The 17,865-nt window shown below is 47.9% G+C and overlaps 1 protein-coding gene across 7 annotated transcripts in view; it reads left to right on the plus strand.

Annotated features, from left to right (window-relative positions):
- The window catches only part of LOC144179285 (uncharacterized), a 237,133-nt gene that overhangs the window by 210,804 nt on the left and 8,464 nt on the right, over positions 1–17,865 (plus strand). For all 7 annotated transcript variants that reach the window (XM_077707578.1, XM_077707579.1, XM_077707583.1 and 4 more), the window contains 3 exons: positions 233–568; positions 3,318–3,430; positions 10,740–10,907. In XM_077707578.1, the coding sequence (XP_077563704.1) occupies positions 233–568; positions 3,318–3,430; positions 10,740–10,907 (617 nt within the window). The remainder of the gene's footprint in view (positions 1–232; positions 569–3,317; positions 3,431–10,739; positions 10,908–17,865) is intronic.

Consider the following 17,865-nt stretch of genomic DNA (forward strand, 5'->3'; position numbering starts at 1 on the left):
AAACTTCAGGGGTGCGATCATTACGCGAGTGCGATCATTATGTGAGTAAATACGGTATGTTAGGAATTTCTCGTGGCTATCCCAGTACGTAAAATGCTGGCTTTCATATAAGCTGGAGGACATACACTCCACAAAGGTTGTTTGGCTGTCCCGTTAGTTCTTCTGCCCGTGAGGTGCTATCGTTGGTGTCCCGTCCTCACCTGACGTGCCCCGTGCTGTCGTTGCCGCGCAGTGGGAGCTTCAACCTGGACGCCCAGATTGCGGCGCTGCCCAAGTGCAACATGGAAACGTTCACGCGCCGCAAGAGCAAGAAGAAGGCCGGTGGCCGGCCCGAGGACGAGGGCCGGGACGACCGCTTCTCTCCGCCGGTCGACCCGGCTGACCTGGGTGGTCCCCGGGACCCGAGCGACTTGCGGAGCGCCCACCACCGAGGGAGCAGCATGCGGCAGCGCTGTGACTCGGGCGCCTCAGGCACTGATGAGGCGACCGTGGACGACCCCTGCAGCCCCCCGGTGCCCTCGCCCGGCGACCACTCCTCCTCCCTCACGCCCCGGAAGTTCAAGACTGGGTAAGCGCTCGTCCTCATTGAGCTTGTTTCAAGCCTCACTTCAAGCTGCAGAAAGATAATTGGATACCAGGGGTGGAACAGCTGTGCCATTGGCGCCATTGAGCGCCAAACCTATTTACCTGCGCCATCTTGCGACGAACCACCCCTGTTGCGCCAAACTTGTTTATCAGCACCGTCCTACGCCGCAGTGCGTGGATTGAGCCGCTGGATACGACCGCCATGAAGCTCCGTGCGCAAAAACTTGGCTTAAACATTGTGTTTTCGGTTTCATCGAGGCGTTTATGGTTTCAGTTTCATCAAGGCTATGAGCGGCTATGGAACTTTGCTTTGGCTTAGCCGTTAGGCCGCAGGCACTGTGTAATGCATTTGCACGGTCGTGCTTGCCGGAGTCGGCTGCTGCGCCACAATCAATGGAGAATGACCAAAAGTACAATGTTTTTGTATCTCATCGCAAACGGATAGAGTTAATATCCGCATGAAAGGTTGTAGTTTGTTTGGAGGTAAGCATCAATTTAGCCGCCAATTTTTGGCGATCCTAGCTTTGCTGCCCACAACTTTCTGTTGCCTCTTGGATGCTTCGCCCTCGCTCGTCAATTCAGTGTGCTTTTGTTTTGAGGTAATTACTCATTTTCGCCGGTGAATTTGCAACTTGACTGAACTCCCTGTGAAACGGAGGGTTCCCTCCGTTTTTCTGTATTCGGAAAAGAACAAATAAACTTCAGTTCAATTCAGTTCAACTTTGGGGGTAGTTTTGCTTAGTGGAGGATTGTCCAACACTAATTGTGCCTTGTGACACGCTCTAGTTACATCTATAGTCTGCAGCGCAAGTTTGTCCACTCTCGCAACCCTGTGAGGGGCGAAGACAAAGCTCTATAAGGCTTCGCATGCACTGAAACAGCTGTTTGATAGAAGGAATGCCAGCAAACACCTCGCTCTATGGAATGCTGCTGTGGGTTCGCATAAACACTGCCGTTTACCGGACACAAAGCCAGGCCTGTTAACCGATCTGTTGGGGTTTGCCCTTCAAACTGTAATAAAGCGGCGCGCTAGCAGGGGCCGATGGTAGATAATATTTAATCTCTAGATATAGTACAAGAACTGCATTCCGGCTGGTTCAAAGTAGGTACTAGTGCGTGGTAGAATGCCTGAGATGGTAGACGGATAAAAGGTACGCTCTTCAGGGGAATTGCACTGCGGCATGTAGGGAGACTAGGGAGGCACCACAATGCTGTGAAATGGTGTTACGTCTGCTCCAAATGGCAAGTCTGGTTGCTCCAAACCTGCTCCAAAAACTCCTTTCTGGCTGCTCCAAGCCTGCTACAAAGGGCACTTTTGCCTGCTCCCAGGACTGCTCCGAGACCGACGGACCCTGTTCTACCCCTGCGATATTTATAAATCCCCTAAATTGGGGGAACCTCCGTGAAATTACACACTGACATTATGCCATAAGTGTTTTTTTTTTTTTTTTTTTTTTTCCTTTACCCTGAAGAGGGTTGCAGAGCTGATTGGTGTAAGTTTTGCAGCATTGGGTTCCTGGAGAAAGGGCGACAAAGAGGGGATAGAGAGCCGTACATCGCCGTCGTCGGCAGCTCGGCAGTCGGGCACCTCGCTGGCCCGCGCAGGTCTGTTCGTAAAAGCTGAGATTTTTCCCATTGCAAACAATGCAATTTCGCCGGGACTTATCAGAAATTCGTATCATCCCGAAATTCGTATCCCCAGAATGGTATCATCGAGATTCCACTGTATACAGTTGGAGCTCCCGAAGTCAACGTTGGCAGGGGGATTGATTGATTGATTGTGGTGTTTAACGCGCCAATGGTACACAGGCGATGAGGCACGCCATAGTGGAGAGCTCCGAACTAATTTTGACCACCCGGGGATTTTTAATGTGCGCCGATATCTAGAAAACAAGCGTTTTTTGCTTTTTGCCTATGTCAGAAAAGCAGCCGCCGTGGCCGGGAATCGAACCCGCGTCCTTGGGCTCAGCAGCGCAACGCTGGACGGCAGGGAGACCTTCTTTAATACAAGCATCAACAAGTAAATGTTTTAACAAACAGTGGTTACAGCATTATGTTGAAACAGACAAACTGAGATTGCACAATTACCGCAGAAAAAGCAAGCAAAAATGGGGAAATAAAGAAAACAAAATGAATTCAAATGGACTATAGATGTGTGCGTAAGCTATTCCTGAAAGAATAAATATTCGAAGCACTGATTAACGTATTTACTGTAATTGATGCTGAATGCGAGCCGTCCATGTGGGATTTTATAATCGAGGCCTACAAAGTATTCCCCACAAAGCATGGCATTGGGCAGTTTTTCAAAAATTCTTCTTTACTACCTTTTTTTTTCTACTAGTTTATTTACTTTGTGATGAGTTGAGGCAAACTCCACTCAAATAACAAGCACATGGGATAAAGGTAGGGACAAGCAATTGAAGATGGGTTTAAAGGCTATGTCACCGTGAATGGTTCATGACCCAGTGTAGCCTGGCCACTCTAGAGTTGCTCCTGTAATTACAATTAAAAAAGGTGATGAAGTGCTTGCTTGCATTTGAATCACTGTTTATTCTGAATGTGAACATAGTTCTGAAACCTTTTTTTTTTGCCCCCTCCCCCCCTCCCCCTCCTGCATTTGCACACGCTGCAGCCAGGAACCTTCTTGGCATGTAGAGTATTTTGAATGGAAGAAACGAACCAAGTGCCCTACGGCACTGGTCTAACAGTGCCCCCTTGTTCTCTTGTCGCAGGGACTTTGATCTGGACGAGCACCTTGCTGCCCTTCCCAAGTGCGACATTGAGGTCTTGAGTCGGCGAAAAAAGGAGCTGCGGCGAGACTCTGGCTCTTCTAGCGGCAAGCAAGGTGGGTGCAGTTGTGCGGAGGTCGAGGAGCAAGCTCCTCTCTGCAAGAGAGGCAGATAGAAGAGCATACTTTACTTTCGGGACGTGGGCACGTGAAACCTTGCCAGCCACTTTCAATCTGGATAGCTGTTATGTGTGTGCCATTTCCAGCTAGTTCTTTAAGTTGATAGCTCTCAAAAGTCCGCCAGCGGTGTTATTTTTCTCGAAGCTTGTTTTACGTGTACAGTCAAACCTCGATGTAACGAAGTCGGTAAATTTACTTCGTTACATTGAAATTTCGCTACAGGAGTATGTACTGAAGTGCCATGTGAATTCAAAATGCCAGTGCCAGTTATAATTGTTTGGATGCCCGCTAAAACTACTTTTTCTTATCAGTGGCTAGTGTAACGCGGACATTGAGGAAAGTCGAAGAACACATTCGATTTGCTGTGGGAAGCTCGCGACCCAAAGATGCTGCCACTTGATTGGTGCCTTATGGTTTGTTGTGACAAATGACGTCTCACCATTGTATCACAACTTAGCACGGCCAGAGGTAAAAACGTTCATACAGTAGAATCTTAGTGATATACAATACAAATCGACAGATTTCACCGGCCAAACTGCGTCGCACACAGTGGGCAAAGTTTCGGGTGTTACCACCCGAAACTTTGCCCCGGGTTAAACAACCAAAAAATCGTTAGTTTAGCCATAGTCGGCAAAGTGGCACCTCACGGAGAGAAGGGCAAGCACGGTGCACCAGCTTTCAAGAGGGCTACTGATATGGATGCGTTTACCTGTGCACACACAGAGATGGCTGCCTCAGATCAGCAGTAGAGTGTAAGGCAAGCAAAGTAAACTTCCGGGACAGGGATTGAAAACGGCACTCTCGAAAGAGGCTGTCTTGTTAAAGGGACAGACAACCGATTTTTGTCGAGTATATATTCTCTATCCCAAATGAAAGGGCATCACTTAAAGCACCTTGACGAGAAACGGTTTTGCTGATAACGCTCTAGAACTTTTTAAATCGAATTTTCTGATCTACGAGCCGTATGTGTCCCTCCCAAAACTAATGCTGGCAACCATGATATAGAGTAGCTCGGCAACATACTTTTGTCTGTATGCGAAATAAAAAACGATATTTAAAAACTTGTTCCCAGCTAAAAAAAGTGTGAATCGCAGGCTTTCCTGTTCCTTTATGTGTTTTTTTAATGCAAGGGTCTATTTTGCACGAATGTGCCATCTGTTGGGGTAGACGACAGGTAGAATCTGGCTTCACGTTGTGGAGGCGGGAAGTTCGATTCTCCCCGGGTGCGACTCTTTCTTTTTTTTTTTTTTTTAAGCTGCCGTCGGCGTATTTGGAGAGTGAAATCAAATATTTTGACAAAACAAACGCCCCTGACTCAGACAGAATCGTCAAAGTTCCTTCGCTGGGTCTGTTTACTGAACGCTGCCGTTGATTCTGGGCATGGAGGCTCAGTTAGCCACACTGAGAGCAACCCAGCGGCGGCGGGCGGCGTGTCTTTAGAATTTTCAAAGTAATGTTTAGAAATACATGTACTATTTAAGCTTGTACAAATACTTGTGTTAAAAGGTTTTCAATATGTAAATAAACGTTTCAGCAGTTACAGTAGCTGCTAGGTTTGCAGGTCACGTGACAGGGACACATATTGTAGTGTCAAGTTTCGACACTACGAACCGCCACCCTTCCGATTTCAGGAAGTTTGCTGCCAAATTAAAATTATTTCCGCCAGTTTGTTTAAAAATTGCTTGTTGTTACCAGGCTATATAAAACGCTGGCTTTCATATGAGCTAGAGAACATATACGTGACAAAAATCGGTTGTCTGTCCCTTTAAAGCATGGTGGTTGTGCTTTTGTATCTTGGTGCTTTTATGGTAGCTGGGAACACAGAGAACCTGCGAAGTCACGCGGCTGGTTGTGTTCTGACTACAACTGCCCAAAAGCAGCAGCCTGTTGATTCCTTTCTGCGTATTCGGCCACGCAGAAAGTTAAATAGCGCTATGTCAGGTATTGACATCAGCAGGAGTGCAACAGCTGCGCTAGTTGCGCCATTTTGATACAGTTACATATTTTTGAGCCCAGCTGCACCAAAATGCCGCCGTGTGAAATGTCTTTGTTTCGCGAACTTTAGCGGGAAATAAAGGACGCGTTGGCCACATACCTGAGGTTCATACATCATCCAATCAGTTCCGCAGACAGCGCTGTATATACGCAGTCCATAGCGTATGCCATCTATGCCTCCTCTAGTTCACTGGCAAAGAGACGATGAAGGGACCTTTAGTTCACTGTAGTACTGTACGTATGCCGAAACTAAATTTATTCTGATTGATTGATTGTAGGGTTTAACGCGCCGACGCAACGCAGGCGATGAGGCGCGCCGTAGTGGAGGGCTCCGGATTAATTTTGACCACCTGGGGATCTTTAATGTGCGCCGAAATCTCGTACACACGGGCGTTTTTGCTTTTCGCCTCCATCAGAAAAGCGGCCGCCGCGGCCGGGAAACATAAATTTATTCTAAACCATATGAAGAGACTACAGCACAGAATGCTTGGCCTGCCACTGGTATATCTGATGAAAACATTCGTCATTGGACGTCATTATTGCACTGTGTGGTCGAGCACTCGTGCACAAGATGTCGTTAGTACATGCCCATTTTGAATACGCTAACTGGTGCAATGCAGAGACTGGTTGACTAATGGTTTTGACTTTGGCGCGGTTGCGCTGAACCTCTGTTGTTAAACATGCGAAAAGGGCAGAGGCGGGGTAGTGGCCAACAATGCCACACCTGCCGACAATCCAATCTCGATAAGCTTCTTCAGCTATCAGTTCGGAAGCGCGTGTGGCGTAGCGCTGTTTGCACCACTGTAAACGTCTGCACGCGTTTAATAGGCCACAACCCAAATGTGGCGTTCGCTGCTGCCTCCTCGGACGTGAGTGCCAAAGTGCACCGCAGAGGCATGTTGCTTCTAGTTACGAAAGCAGCTCCTATCCGTGCACACGGTTGCAAGCAGAGTGGTTGCGGATTACTCCACGGCGAATGCGCTGGTCCGGCACATACGACAAGAGTCCGGACGCTGACGGTGTGAGCTTAGTAGGCGATGCACTGCACAAAACTAACAAATGATCGGAAGCCTTGAGCAGACTCCTCAATAATTTGGCGAACTAAAAAAAAAGCTCGAAGGCAAAGTATTGATGTAATACCAATGATGTCTGCAATAGTCATTTATTTGCTGCTACTTACCTTCAGGTGGTATTGAAGGACACTTGTCGTATTTGCTTTTAGTGTAGCCAGGTTCTGCTTAGCTCTTTTGTGACCGTGGAAAAATGGCCGATTTTGAGTGCTTCCCGAAAACGTTCTTTCTTCTCTTGAGCTACTGGACACATTTATCATTGCTATGCATGAAATTGTGGCTTATAGATTTCTCTTTCAAACACATAGCAGAAGTTTTGTGAAAGGTGTAATTGACAGTTTATTAGTGAACGAAAAAAAAAATGCACAAAAAGGAATACAAAAAAACACAAATAGGTGGTTTCACTGAGCCTAAAAATTATTTTAGGAATTCTAAGATATACAAAACGTTTCTACCTTCCTAAGGTATGATTCAATATACAGGGTGTCCCAGCTATCATGCACCAAGATTTAAAAAAAGAGCAATGGCGTTACTCGAAGAAAACCTAGTGTGTAATGTTTGCAGTACTGTGGAGAACCGTACAGTAATTTTTTCGTTAATGATATGTAACTAATTAACTGTAATTAATTATCTAACTCGAGAATTACTGTCCTAATCACTGAAGTGTCAATGAGGCACTTGGAGGTACCCACGAGGGGCATCTAACTGCGCTATTTTCAGCGTCGAACTAATTGCGTACTCATTTATTCTGGCTAATAAAGAAAACCCGCGAAATATGAAAGATACCTGTGTGACGGCGCTTCCGCGCGCATTGTACAGCAGCGCCCCCCGTGGGCTGATTGAAAGCAACTGCTTCGCCTGTCACCCACCCGATGAGACAGCGCCTCACCTTGATAATGGCATGCATTGAAGGAGCAGCAACAGCAAGATTCGGGGGGCGCGTGTCCACATAAGGCACAAACTCGATCGCGATTTCTTCTTTCTTTCTTTTGTTTATTTCATTCTGGCTAACTCAGAGGCAGCCTGTTTGAGGGCATTGCTTTACGGTGCGCGTTTACGCACGCGGAGGCGCCGTCACGTGTTATTTTTCGTATTTCGCGGGTTGTCTTTATCAGCCAGAATAAATGAGTACGCAATTAGTTCGTCGCTAAAAATACCGCAGTTAGATGCCCCTCGTGGTTACCTACAAGTGCCGCATTGACACTTTAGTGATTAGGACAGTACTTCTCAAGTTAGATAATTAATTACCATTAATTAGTTAAGTCTCATTAACGAAAAAAAATACTGCCCGCTTCTCCACAGTACTGCAAACATTATGCACTAGGTTTTCTTCGAGTTACGCAATTACTATTTTTTTAAATCCTGGTGCATGATAGCTGGGACACCCTGTATATCAACACTGTATACCAAGTTCTGGATTTTTGCGAGCCTATTAACCTACCGACCCTGACGGCGGTGCCAATCGGCAGAGCTACTCGAGAGTAAGCCGCTCTCTCGAAAATATGTGTCCAAGCATACCTGTTTGTGTTCCGACACAAAATCACTATCATTTCAATGGTAAAAAGAAAGAAAATAAATTAGCGCTCTTCAAAAGCAGTGCGCGTCGCTCAGCAGTGATAATTTTATACGAGCACCAGGGTATTTTGAAGATAACAACGCGATACGGCACACGTTGTCCAGACCCTACACATTAAAATAATGGCGAGTCGTCAGATTTTAGGTAATGTTTTGTTTATAACTACAATGCGGAGTCACAAACGAATCTTCCCTGGCAGCACCTGTGTAACTCTGAGGCTGTTGAGTGGGGAAAGTCTTAATCGGAACTGAAATCTGAAGAAGCCACATTGTTGCTGGAGTCATCACTGCTGTTGGGGTAAAAAAAAATTGGCAGCAGCAGTGGCTGAATGCCCTCAAACCGCTGTTCGCCTTCGCAGAGTGCGCAGTGAAACAGGACACCATTTTCGCCCAACTCGCCGCTACCTTGGGTTCAAATTTTATTCGCGATGCCGTCTACCCACGCGAAATGTAAACAAACAGCAACGAAACTGAAAACAGGGTTCCTAATGAACACGCTAGATGGCGCCAGTTGTTCGAATAATGCTGTTTTTAGTTTTTGCGGGAGGTTTCAAAATAATCGTTCACCCGTGAATAAGGGCCTACCGCATGGTCATGAAAAAGTTAGGTGGAAAAGCTATTTGCTATGCAGTAACGTTAGGACTGGCCATTTATGAGGGCACTTTGGAGTAAAAATAAAAATATTTGCATTTTTATAACATTCTCTTGTTTTTTATTTTATTTTATTTCTTTGCTTGATCCCCGATCTTGTAAACAGTTTAAGCATCTAGGCGAACCTGCTTTGTAGCTCGCACACATACACCATGCCTTGCAGCTTTCTGCAGGATCCTTTGGTCACCTTTGCAGAACCTTGTCCACGGAAGCTAAAGCATGTCTGCATTGGCGTTCATATATAGTTTGTGCTTCTTTTTTTAATAAACTGCTCCAAATTTGGGATTTCCTGCTCCAAAACCAATATTTTGCTGCTCCAAAAATTGCTCCAAACCCTGTTTGGGCTGTTGCACCCCTGCGTCAGGTGGCCTCTTCAGCTATGAGTTGTGACTATGCTGCCAACTGTCCGAGATGCCAGTCCTGTCTTTGTTTTTCCCGGTACTATGTATGAGTGTCTGTTGCGAAACAGTCATGGCCTAGTGATATAGCTATTCTAACCATTTTATTGTTTGGTTTTTCTTTTGTGGCTGCATTTGTTCTGCTTACCCGAGGCTGGTATTGCAAGTGTGCCATCTTCAAAGTCGTTCATTTTGAGGTCGTGTTTTTTTTGGGTGCTAGCAGTCAAGAGGGACATTGGATACCAATGCTCATCTAGCCAGCAAGGTACCTCTGCCGCTTAATTTGAAGGTCCACCATGGCCAGCTTGAAACAAACTGTTTCAAAAGGTCCTGTATATGCCTCGAGCTGCGCGATGGCTGTGTCGCCTGCCGCCCCTTCTCAGCAGCGTCTACGGGATGAGCGCTGGGTGGCTGATAGGGGGTTTGAGGTCCGATGTTTTGAGGTCCGAATGCAGAACGAAATTAAGTAATGAACGTCTTAGTAATCACACACACTGGCTGCATCTTCCCTTGCCTTTTGTTGTTAGACTTCAACGAACAGTTGATCTCTCGCCGGACACATTTTTTGAAGTACAGGGTAGGCAGTTCACAAACGACGAAAGGTGCTGTTGGAAGAGTGTGATATCTGATAAGGCCACCTGATCTTAGTTTTTGGTAGTTTCTGCAGGATCCTTGTGTCATATGGTGATGTTTCGAAGAAGCATTTAGTCGTGCACATGGCTTGCTCTAAAAGCCCGTCACCACGCAGCTCTTAAGGGTATATGTAGCAGATGATTAATTAGCGAGTGCTCTCCTCAGGACCAGACAACCCAGCATTAAACTCTTTGTCGTGTGCGGATCCTCTGGTACAATTTTGTATTACCCACCGTACTTCTTCCGTAGAATGTTCGTGAAATTTATGCCACATTGCTTGCCCAGAGTGGTGATCAATATCCGAGGTTAGATATTGGCAAGCGTAACTGGCATGATGTCAGGTATGAGGGCTCGCTCCACTAGATTATGTAAGTGCACAAAACCGATTTCTTGCATCATAGTGTATAGCTATATCATGACCGTCTGAGGAAACGCTGGTTACGGAGTAGTAAATTTCAGGGTAGTGGAATTACAATCGGATCCGTGCACATGCTGGCTTCGTGGCGCTGGTACGTGACACACACCTGGCGTACAAGCCGAATGTACCACATAAGATCGTGTCAGGAATGTTTAAATTCTCATAAATACACCACATTTGCAAACAGTGTGACTGCTCCGCATTGATGTGTGTTTCAAAGGCATACAAGAGGTAAATTTCAGTCGTGATTGCACCCCGAAAGTAGCGGCGACAGTGCGGAGTGGGCCGAAACGACCTGCGGCTGCTTTCGAAAAGCGCCGCTAGGGGGATTTCAGTGGTGTCCCTACAGGCAGCGCTCGAGGCGTATAGACTACCATCCCTGTTTCTGTTTTATAAAAAAAGGGCCGAGTTACCACTCGGGCGCCGCTTGTTACCTTGTGCTTTGAGTTGTTGCGGGACCGGTGCTTCCTTGAGGCTGCCGCTAACCCAAAGTTACGCTCGTGCAGACTCGAAGGGCGACGAGTCCGGCACTGAGTCGGAGCATGCGGGCGCCTCGGAGTCCACCGAGGAGAACGGAGTGCGGGAGGAGTGGCCCAGTGGTGAGGAGGAGGAGGAGGGGTCGGAGGAGGCCGGACCCACCAGCCCCAAGAAGGACAAGAGGAAGCGACGCAAAGGTAAGAGGGGCCCCCCCCCCCTCCCTTCCACTCCACCGGCTGCGATTCCGGACGGCTTTGCAGTGACGGTGCCGCGTGGGGACAGAGATGGGTCATGGTGTGGCCTGATAGGACGACAAAGGACGTTGCCGGATAGACATTTCATCAGCGCAGAAAGTTCGTTGTCCACATTGTTGTTGCTCGGGAGAAGAGCCGGCAGAATGCTGATTGACAGTCGTATACAGCGATTGGATTGTGCTGTGTGAGTTGTGTGGAAAGGCTAACTGTGCTACATCAAGCTATTGTTCAGTACCTTTGGTTGGAAGGTCAATTCATTCTGGCCCTGAAAAAAAAAAAAAAAAATTGACCTTTCATGTTCCACGGTTCTCGCTAGGTAGATCAGCGGCTTGACTAGCCACCCCAACCATTGCTACCAATTCGCACGGCAGGAACAAGAGTTCCGATGAGGAAACACTGAGAATTGATGACTACAGAATGACACAGGCTTCAACTTCCATTTACCGTATTTATTCGAAAATAGGTCGAGCACGAATATAGGTCGACCCCCTAAAAATTGAAGTCGCCGAAAAAAAAATAATATATTCGATTATAGGTCGACCCATACTTTTAAGAAAAAACTTGAGGAAACTTTTTAAAACTCCCATTTATTTACAACGCGGTCACCTCACTGGTTGGAGCCACACACTGCGTCGTCGTCGGAACTTGCGCCGCATGCACCACAGTTCATTACCCACCCCCGCCCCCGACTGGCTTTGAAGGCTGAACGGCCAATCCTGCCTCGCAGCGCTAACTGTTGAGCTTTGGTCTGAATATCGCACGCTCCTCTTCCACGTGCAGCCGGAGTTTTTTCTCGAGAGCATCGTGCCTCCTAATTGTAGGGCCACGAAACGCACGACGCAGTCCCCTACAAGCAAAAAGTTCGTCCCGCTGTTTCCGCCATCCCCTGATCAGCTTTTCATTAACGTCTAACTCTCGCTGAGCGGCGCAGTTGTTCAAGTTCTCAGCAAACAGGATCACCCGCCGCTTAAAGTCCGACGTGACATCGCGAAATGCGCACGAGAAATCGTTATGTGCGGAAATCACAACGAAGCAAACACAAAGAAAGCGCATGAAACGGAGAACGGGAGATAGTAGAGACAGCGAGCGAAGCAGGCAACGCCGTTCCGTTCACGAGGTGGCTACGCTAGGTGGCGAAAGTCACCTTTACCCCCACCTCGCGCTAGCCGCTACCGCGGCTCCGAAGACACCAAGCCAAGCCAATCTGGCTCTCTAGCCAGTACGTCAGCTCGCTCGTGTCCGGTTCGGCCGCAGGTGATGCGCGATAGCCGGCAGTGACTGTGGGTGGTTTTCTTACGCTGATTGTTTTGTTATTTTTTCCTTTATTTTCTTGCCTGTCTTTGTTCTAGATGCTCCGCGCTGCCGCCTCAAATTGAGGAGCGCCGGGCGCGACGGAGAAACGGATCGCTCGGTGCGCTCGCCATTTTTGATCACGACTATAGGTCGAGGTTCTTCGGTCACGATTATAGGTCGACCCTCAATTTTTAAGCACATTTTCGGAAAAAAAAAAGGTCGACCTATATTCGAATAAATACGGTAAGTGGAGGAGTGAAAAATTATGTTTCAAGCAGCAGATGAAGCTCTTTTCTTCGAGGTTATTGGACGAGCGGAGAAAGGAGGAAAGAAGTTGGCCATCACCTACAGTGTTCTCCGAAGCACCTGGAGTAGCAGCGGAAGTCGAAAAATGAAGCCTGTAAAAAGGCAGATGGGTTTCTTCGAGGGTGGGGAAATCCCTAGTGGTGGTTTGTGAACGTGAGGGCCTGTAACGTTCCGATGTCCGGTGCTGCAGCAGAAAGTGAAGGACTTTGCCTATGTTCTTGTCTTGGAGATCTTCATTGCTGGTATATGGTGGCCACAACACTTCAAGGCCTGTGATGATATTGACTGGAAGACCACTTTGGGAGAGGAAGCCAGTGCTGGAAGCATGAAGAAGTGGCTGAAAGAGGAGTGGCCCCAAATTCCCGCAGTGTATGGGCTGAAGGGCATTTTACTGCCGACAAGACCGGCCTGTTCTGATAGGCGCTTTGCCACACCTGCAAGGACAAGTGTCGTGGCATAAAACAAGGCAAGCACGCATTGCGGGTGACAGCAGGAAACTGCATCCTGTTGTGACTGACAAATCCCAAACGTGAACTACACATGAGTGTTGCGGTAGTATCCCTGCCCCTTACAAGTGGAACAAGAAATCCGCCTTTTTCACTGCGGTGTGGCGCCCTCTTGAGGTAGCGACGGAAAGCAGATCGGAGGTCAAGGTTAGCGCGGTGCGTCGTGGTTGTTGCCTTCGGCGTGAGCGCGTTGTTTTTCGACGCCCGAAGAGAAAGTAGCTTTCCGTCTCACCTAGTCGCTTTTTTTTTTTAATCTTATACTTCCCCTGACGACTGCAACTGCATCAGCATGCAATCGCCAGGGGAACAATTCATTCCGGAAGGCTTTCTTGCCGTGACCAACGGCTGGACGGACTTGGCGCGGTCGACTACCCATAATACCCTAGTTACACGGGCGCAGTTAACCACGGTTAGGCGAACCGCGGTTTGGCGAAACCGCAGTTTGCTGCGTTACATGGCAGGTGAAACTGCTGTTACCCCGCTAACCATGGTTAACGCAAACAGCTTGGCCACCTCAGTTCAGTCACGCTAACCGCAGTTCCCACAGCCGCAGTGCTCAAAATCGCGCAAGTCAGTTCGGACGCAAGTGGCGGCGCTTCAGCGGAGGCAAAAAAAAAAACACCTGGCGTTCGGGGGAGGCGAAGGTTTTCAAATAGCGGGTGCCCCAATGCTCCCCGAAGAGGCGCTGGCGTTCTTTGCGTTGCTCTCGCAAGCAGCGCGACTGCCCATCAGCAGCGGCTTGTTTCCCGATCCACCCGATCAACTACGACAAAAGCCGTGCGGAATTTGCAAATTCCGCACGTCGTCCGCCACAAAAATTGATAAACCAGGTAATCATGAAGCGTTTCAGCACTCGGAAACGATCAGCGCGCACGTCGGCCGTGCCTGTGAACACGCCGGCACTCCTGTTTGCACGGAACTGAAAGCGGCTCGAGCCGGCCCAGACGACGGCAGCAACAGCTTATCGCCGCTCTTCGAAATCAATCTGATTGCGGAAAAGAACTTCCACATGCGAGAAAGTTGATGTTAGTGCGGTGAAAAATTGTGCTATGGATTGTAATTCGCAGTTGTTGAGATAGCGGCGGTTAAATATCCACCGCGATGCTAAGCCTAAAGTTCCCAACACCGAGCAGACCTGAGAAAACCAAGCCGGTTGCGAGCAGTTGGGAAAGCCCCTCACCTTGCCGCCGCGCGCGAGTGCGATGCATTTGGGTCTAAATCGACTGCTTTAACGATATTTCGTTTTGTCTACACTGTATCTCGTTTGTTTTTTCTCGTTAAGTTAAAAGTGCGGTAATTTATTTTTGTTACGCTCACAACCGAGTGCCCGCGGTCACCACAATTGGGATGTCGTGTGTAACAGATAAAACCGCAGTTTGTGATAACCGCGGTTAAAGTTTCGCAACCACGGTTAAACTTGACTGCGGTTACTTCCGCTTCCCATTTTGAGACTGGAGTCTCACAGCCCTAATTAGGTTAGGTTAGGTTAGGTTCGATGATCCTAGGGCCAGTGTCAGTAGACTTCTAATTTGCAGAAAGTAAGGAATCTAGGCACTGTGCTAAGACACCGGCGGTTAACCTCTGCATTTCCCCGAATATCCTCCCCAAGATGACCCAACAAACACAGAATGCAAACAGCTTGCTGCCAAGTCACAGTCAACGCAAGTACTGTATTTGCACGATTGTAAGGCGCAGGCAAGTTTACTGAGGAAAATTCGAAAGAAGAATTTGGCACCAATTCTACCGCGAAGATGCAAAAGACGTGACACCACGTGCTTGGCAGAAGACATTAAATTTGGAGCACGCAAGTGTGGCAGCAAAAATTTCTTGTGCTTCGTAAACTTGCTCATCCAGCTCTTGCTGGCACTGAAACTTGTGCGGGAAGAAAGTATTTATTGCTTTGTCTGTGTCAGTCGTAGAATCGTGTCTCCAGGACACCCAGTGAGCATGATGCTGCTGGGTTCCCAAGAGAAATGAAATTGATTGGTTGATTGTGAGGTTTAGCACGGCAAAGGCGGCGACGCGGGCTGTAGTGGAGGGCTGCGATTCAGTTTTGACCACCTTAACGGGTACTGAAATCTCCAACTATGAGCGTTTTCGCTTTTCGCCTCCATCAGAAAAGCTGCCGCTGCAGTTGGGAGTCGAACCCGCATCCTTGGAGAGGAATGAAATTATCTTTCGCTTGATGGATGCTTCATAGTGTCGCCTCTTCGGAGCCGTGACTACTGAAACAAGGGGCAAATTGCAGCCGCAGAAATTTATGCTACAGACGGCTAATGCATGCCCAATGAGGGATGGCTGCACCAAAATTTACTCCAGTGATGTTGACGGATTGGTTTGGATTGGAATCAGTTAGATTTTTGGGGGACTCTGAGAATGGGGCAATTCTACTTTGCACTTTGAAGCCGGTTTCAGTTTTGAGCCCGATTGTAAGGCACACCGAAATTTGAGGGCTACTTTTAGCAAAAAAAAAAAGAGTGCTGTAAAATGGTGCAAATACGGTACACTCCACTCACACCGACTATTTCTCCTCCCCATTACTCCTGCCGATATCACGTCACTTCTATGCCCCCTGCCCCTTACAGCCAAGGAAAGGTGCTGTCATGGGAGGGGAAGGGTCAATATTCCGACCACCCACTGAACGCGCCGCCACGGCCGGTGCCAGGATAACTAGGGAATGCAAGCACGACTGGACAAAGCCTTCTCCTCGGATTAGCCGCCATAAACGCTTTCCGCGTCCACTTTCAAAAGGCGTCCCTAATAGATCTCCCACACATGCGAGGACACCCCAGGCCACTAACGATGGAAGGACCCTGTGTTGTGGCGCAATTGTCAGTCAGGAAGAAGCTGGGTATCACTGTCACCGCTAGCTTCAGGGGCCAGACACAAAGCATGGCCTCTCCCAAAGGGCCTCTGTCCAAATAAAAGTTGCCAGGGGCGAACTATAGGCAGTGAACGACCCTGGCCATCGAACAGTACGAAGGGCCTGCATATGTGCCAACTCGTGAACTCGAGCACAACACCAAAGGAACACTAGCTGCATGCGCCGAGGCAAATTGGCATTGAAGATCAGTTCAGGCTCGCATGTGTGAAAAGGTATTAGGGTATTCTCCAGGCACACATGAACACAAACGAAGAGTGCCCACCACAGTCATGTTTGGCAGTATGAAAGTTTTTTTTACTAATACCAGTGCCGTGTGAAAAGACCAGCTGCCAATGTGACCCGCGCATTTGTGGGTATGGGCCAAGTGCCATCGCACCGTTTCCCCCACCCACTGTGTCTCGACACCACCCCTCTGCGACCGCAAAGTGGTCAACTGGCTGGCTAGGATTTCTTCTTTTACCGCCTTTGAGCCCACAGAAAAATGGGCGCCATCCCGCCCAGCTTAAGTGGATGTCCAGCAGAGCTATTGTAAACCAGTGTGCATGCTGATGGGGGAGGGTACGAAATGTTCCCCGTTGTCTCGGCGGGCTTCTCGCTTGCACTCTGCCTCTCTGACGGCAAATGCTTGATCCTGATGATGCATGTGCTCAGTGTCTTGGGTGAGAACTGCTGTGTCCAGCCTAGCCTGATGCATGCACTAGCCCTCAAGTAACGTCAACCCCTCTTCCCTTTTGAGAGCAGCTGCAAACCTAATCTTTACCAGAACACGACCCCTGTGCGGCAGGTGCGGGGAGGGCCTATCCGTAGTCCACATACTAATAACATGCAAGGCTCTTCACACAACACGACACAAACACTTCAGAGAACTCTACAGACAACGTATCCCACTACATCCATCGCTGTTTCTAGGTGACGATGCCAGTGTTTCTATGAAACGTGTGTTTGATTATTTCTCAGATGTTAAGTTTTTTAACCTTATCTCATATCACGCATAATCAAATCTGGCCCTATACACCAGCCATTATTATTACCTTTTATTGATTTTACTATGTTCGATTTACGTGTTTTTATACCTACCTTTTTGTGGTAATCACTTCGCTTCATTATATAACTTCTTTTCTGGCGCTCTTTGCCCTCGTTGGCCTTGCGCCATGAAACACCAACCATCATCATCAACACATTTGAGGGGGGAGGGGGGGGGGGTGCTTTTTCCTTTGCCCGCCTCTCAACAACCCTAATTACTTTTATCCAAACCAACCCTGAAGTATGTTTCTGTTCATTAGGAAGAAGCGAGAAGGGCTACTTTATATCGCATATTTACTGCTTCAAACTACAACCTTTAGCTTCTGTCAAAGAAAAGAACATGAGGGAAAGGGAAAGGTGTGCTAGTGCGTTGGGCTTGCCTGCTTAGACAGACAACCGATTTTTGTCGCGTGTATGTTCTCTAGGTCATATGAAAGCCAGCGTTTTATATAGCCCGGTAACCACAAGCAATTTCTAAACAAATTGGTGGAAATAATTTTAATTTGGCAGCAAACTTCCTGAAATCGGAAGGGTGGCGGTTCGTAGTGTCGAAACTTGACACTACAATATGTGTCCCTGTCACGTGACCTGCAAACCTAGCAGCTACTGTAACTGCTGAAACGTTTATTTACGTAGTCAAAACCTTTTAACACAAGTATTTGTACAAGGTTAAATTGTATATGTATTTCTAAACATTGTTTTGAAAATTTTAAAGACACGCCGCCCGCCGTCGCTGGATTGCTCTCAGTGTGGCTAACCGAGCCTCCATGCCCAGAATCAACGGCAGCGTTCAGTAAACAGACCCAGTGAAGGACCTTTGACGATTCTGCCTGAGTCAGGGGCGTTTGTTCTGCCAAAATATTTGATTTCAGTTTCCAAATACGCCAAC

The sequence above is a fragment of the Haemaphysalis longicornis genome, unplaced genomic scaffold (assembly GCF_048455015.1).
Source record: "Haemaphysalis longicornis isolate Haplotype H1 unplaced genomic scaffold, Haemaphysalis longicornis Haplotype H1 scaffold_4, whole genome shotgun sequence".
Classification (NCBI taxonomy): Eukaryota; Metazoa; Arthropoda; class Arachnida; order Ixodida; family Ixodidae; genus Haemaphysalis; species Haemaphysalis longicornis.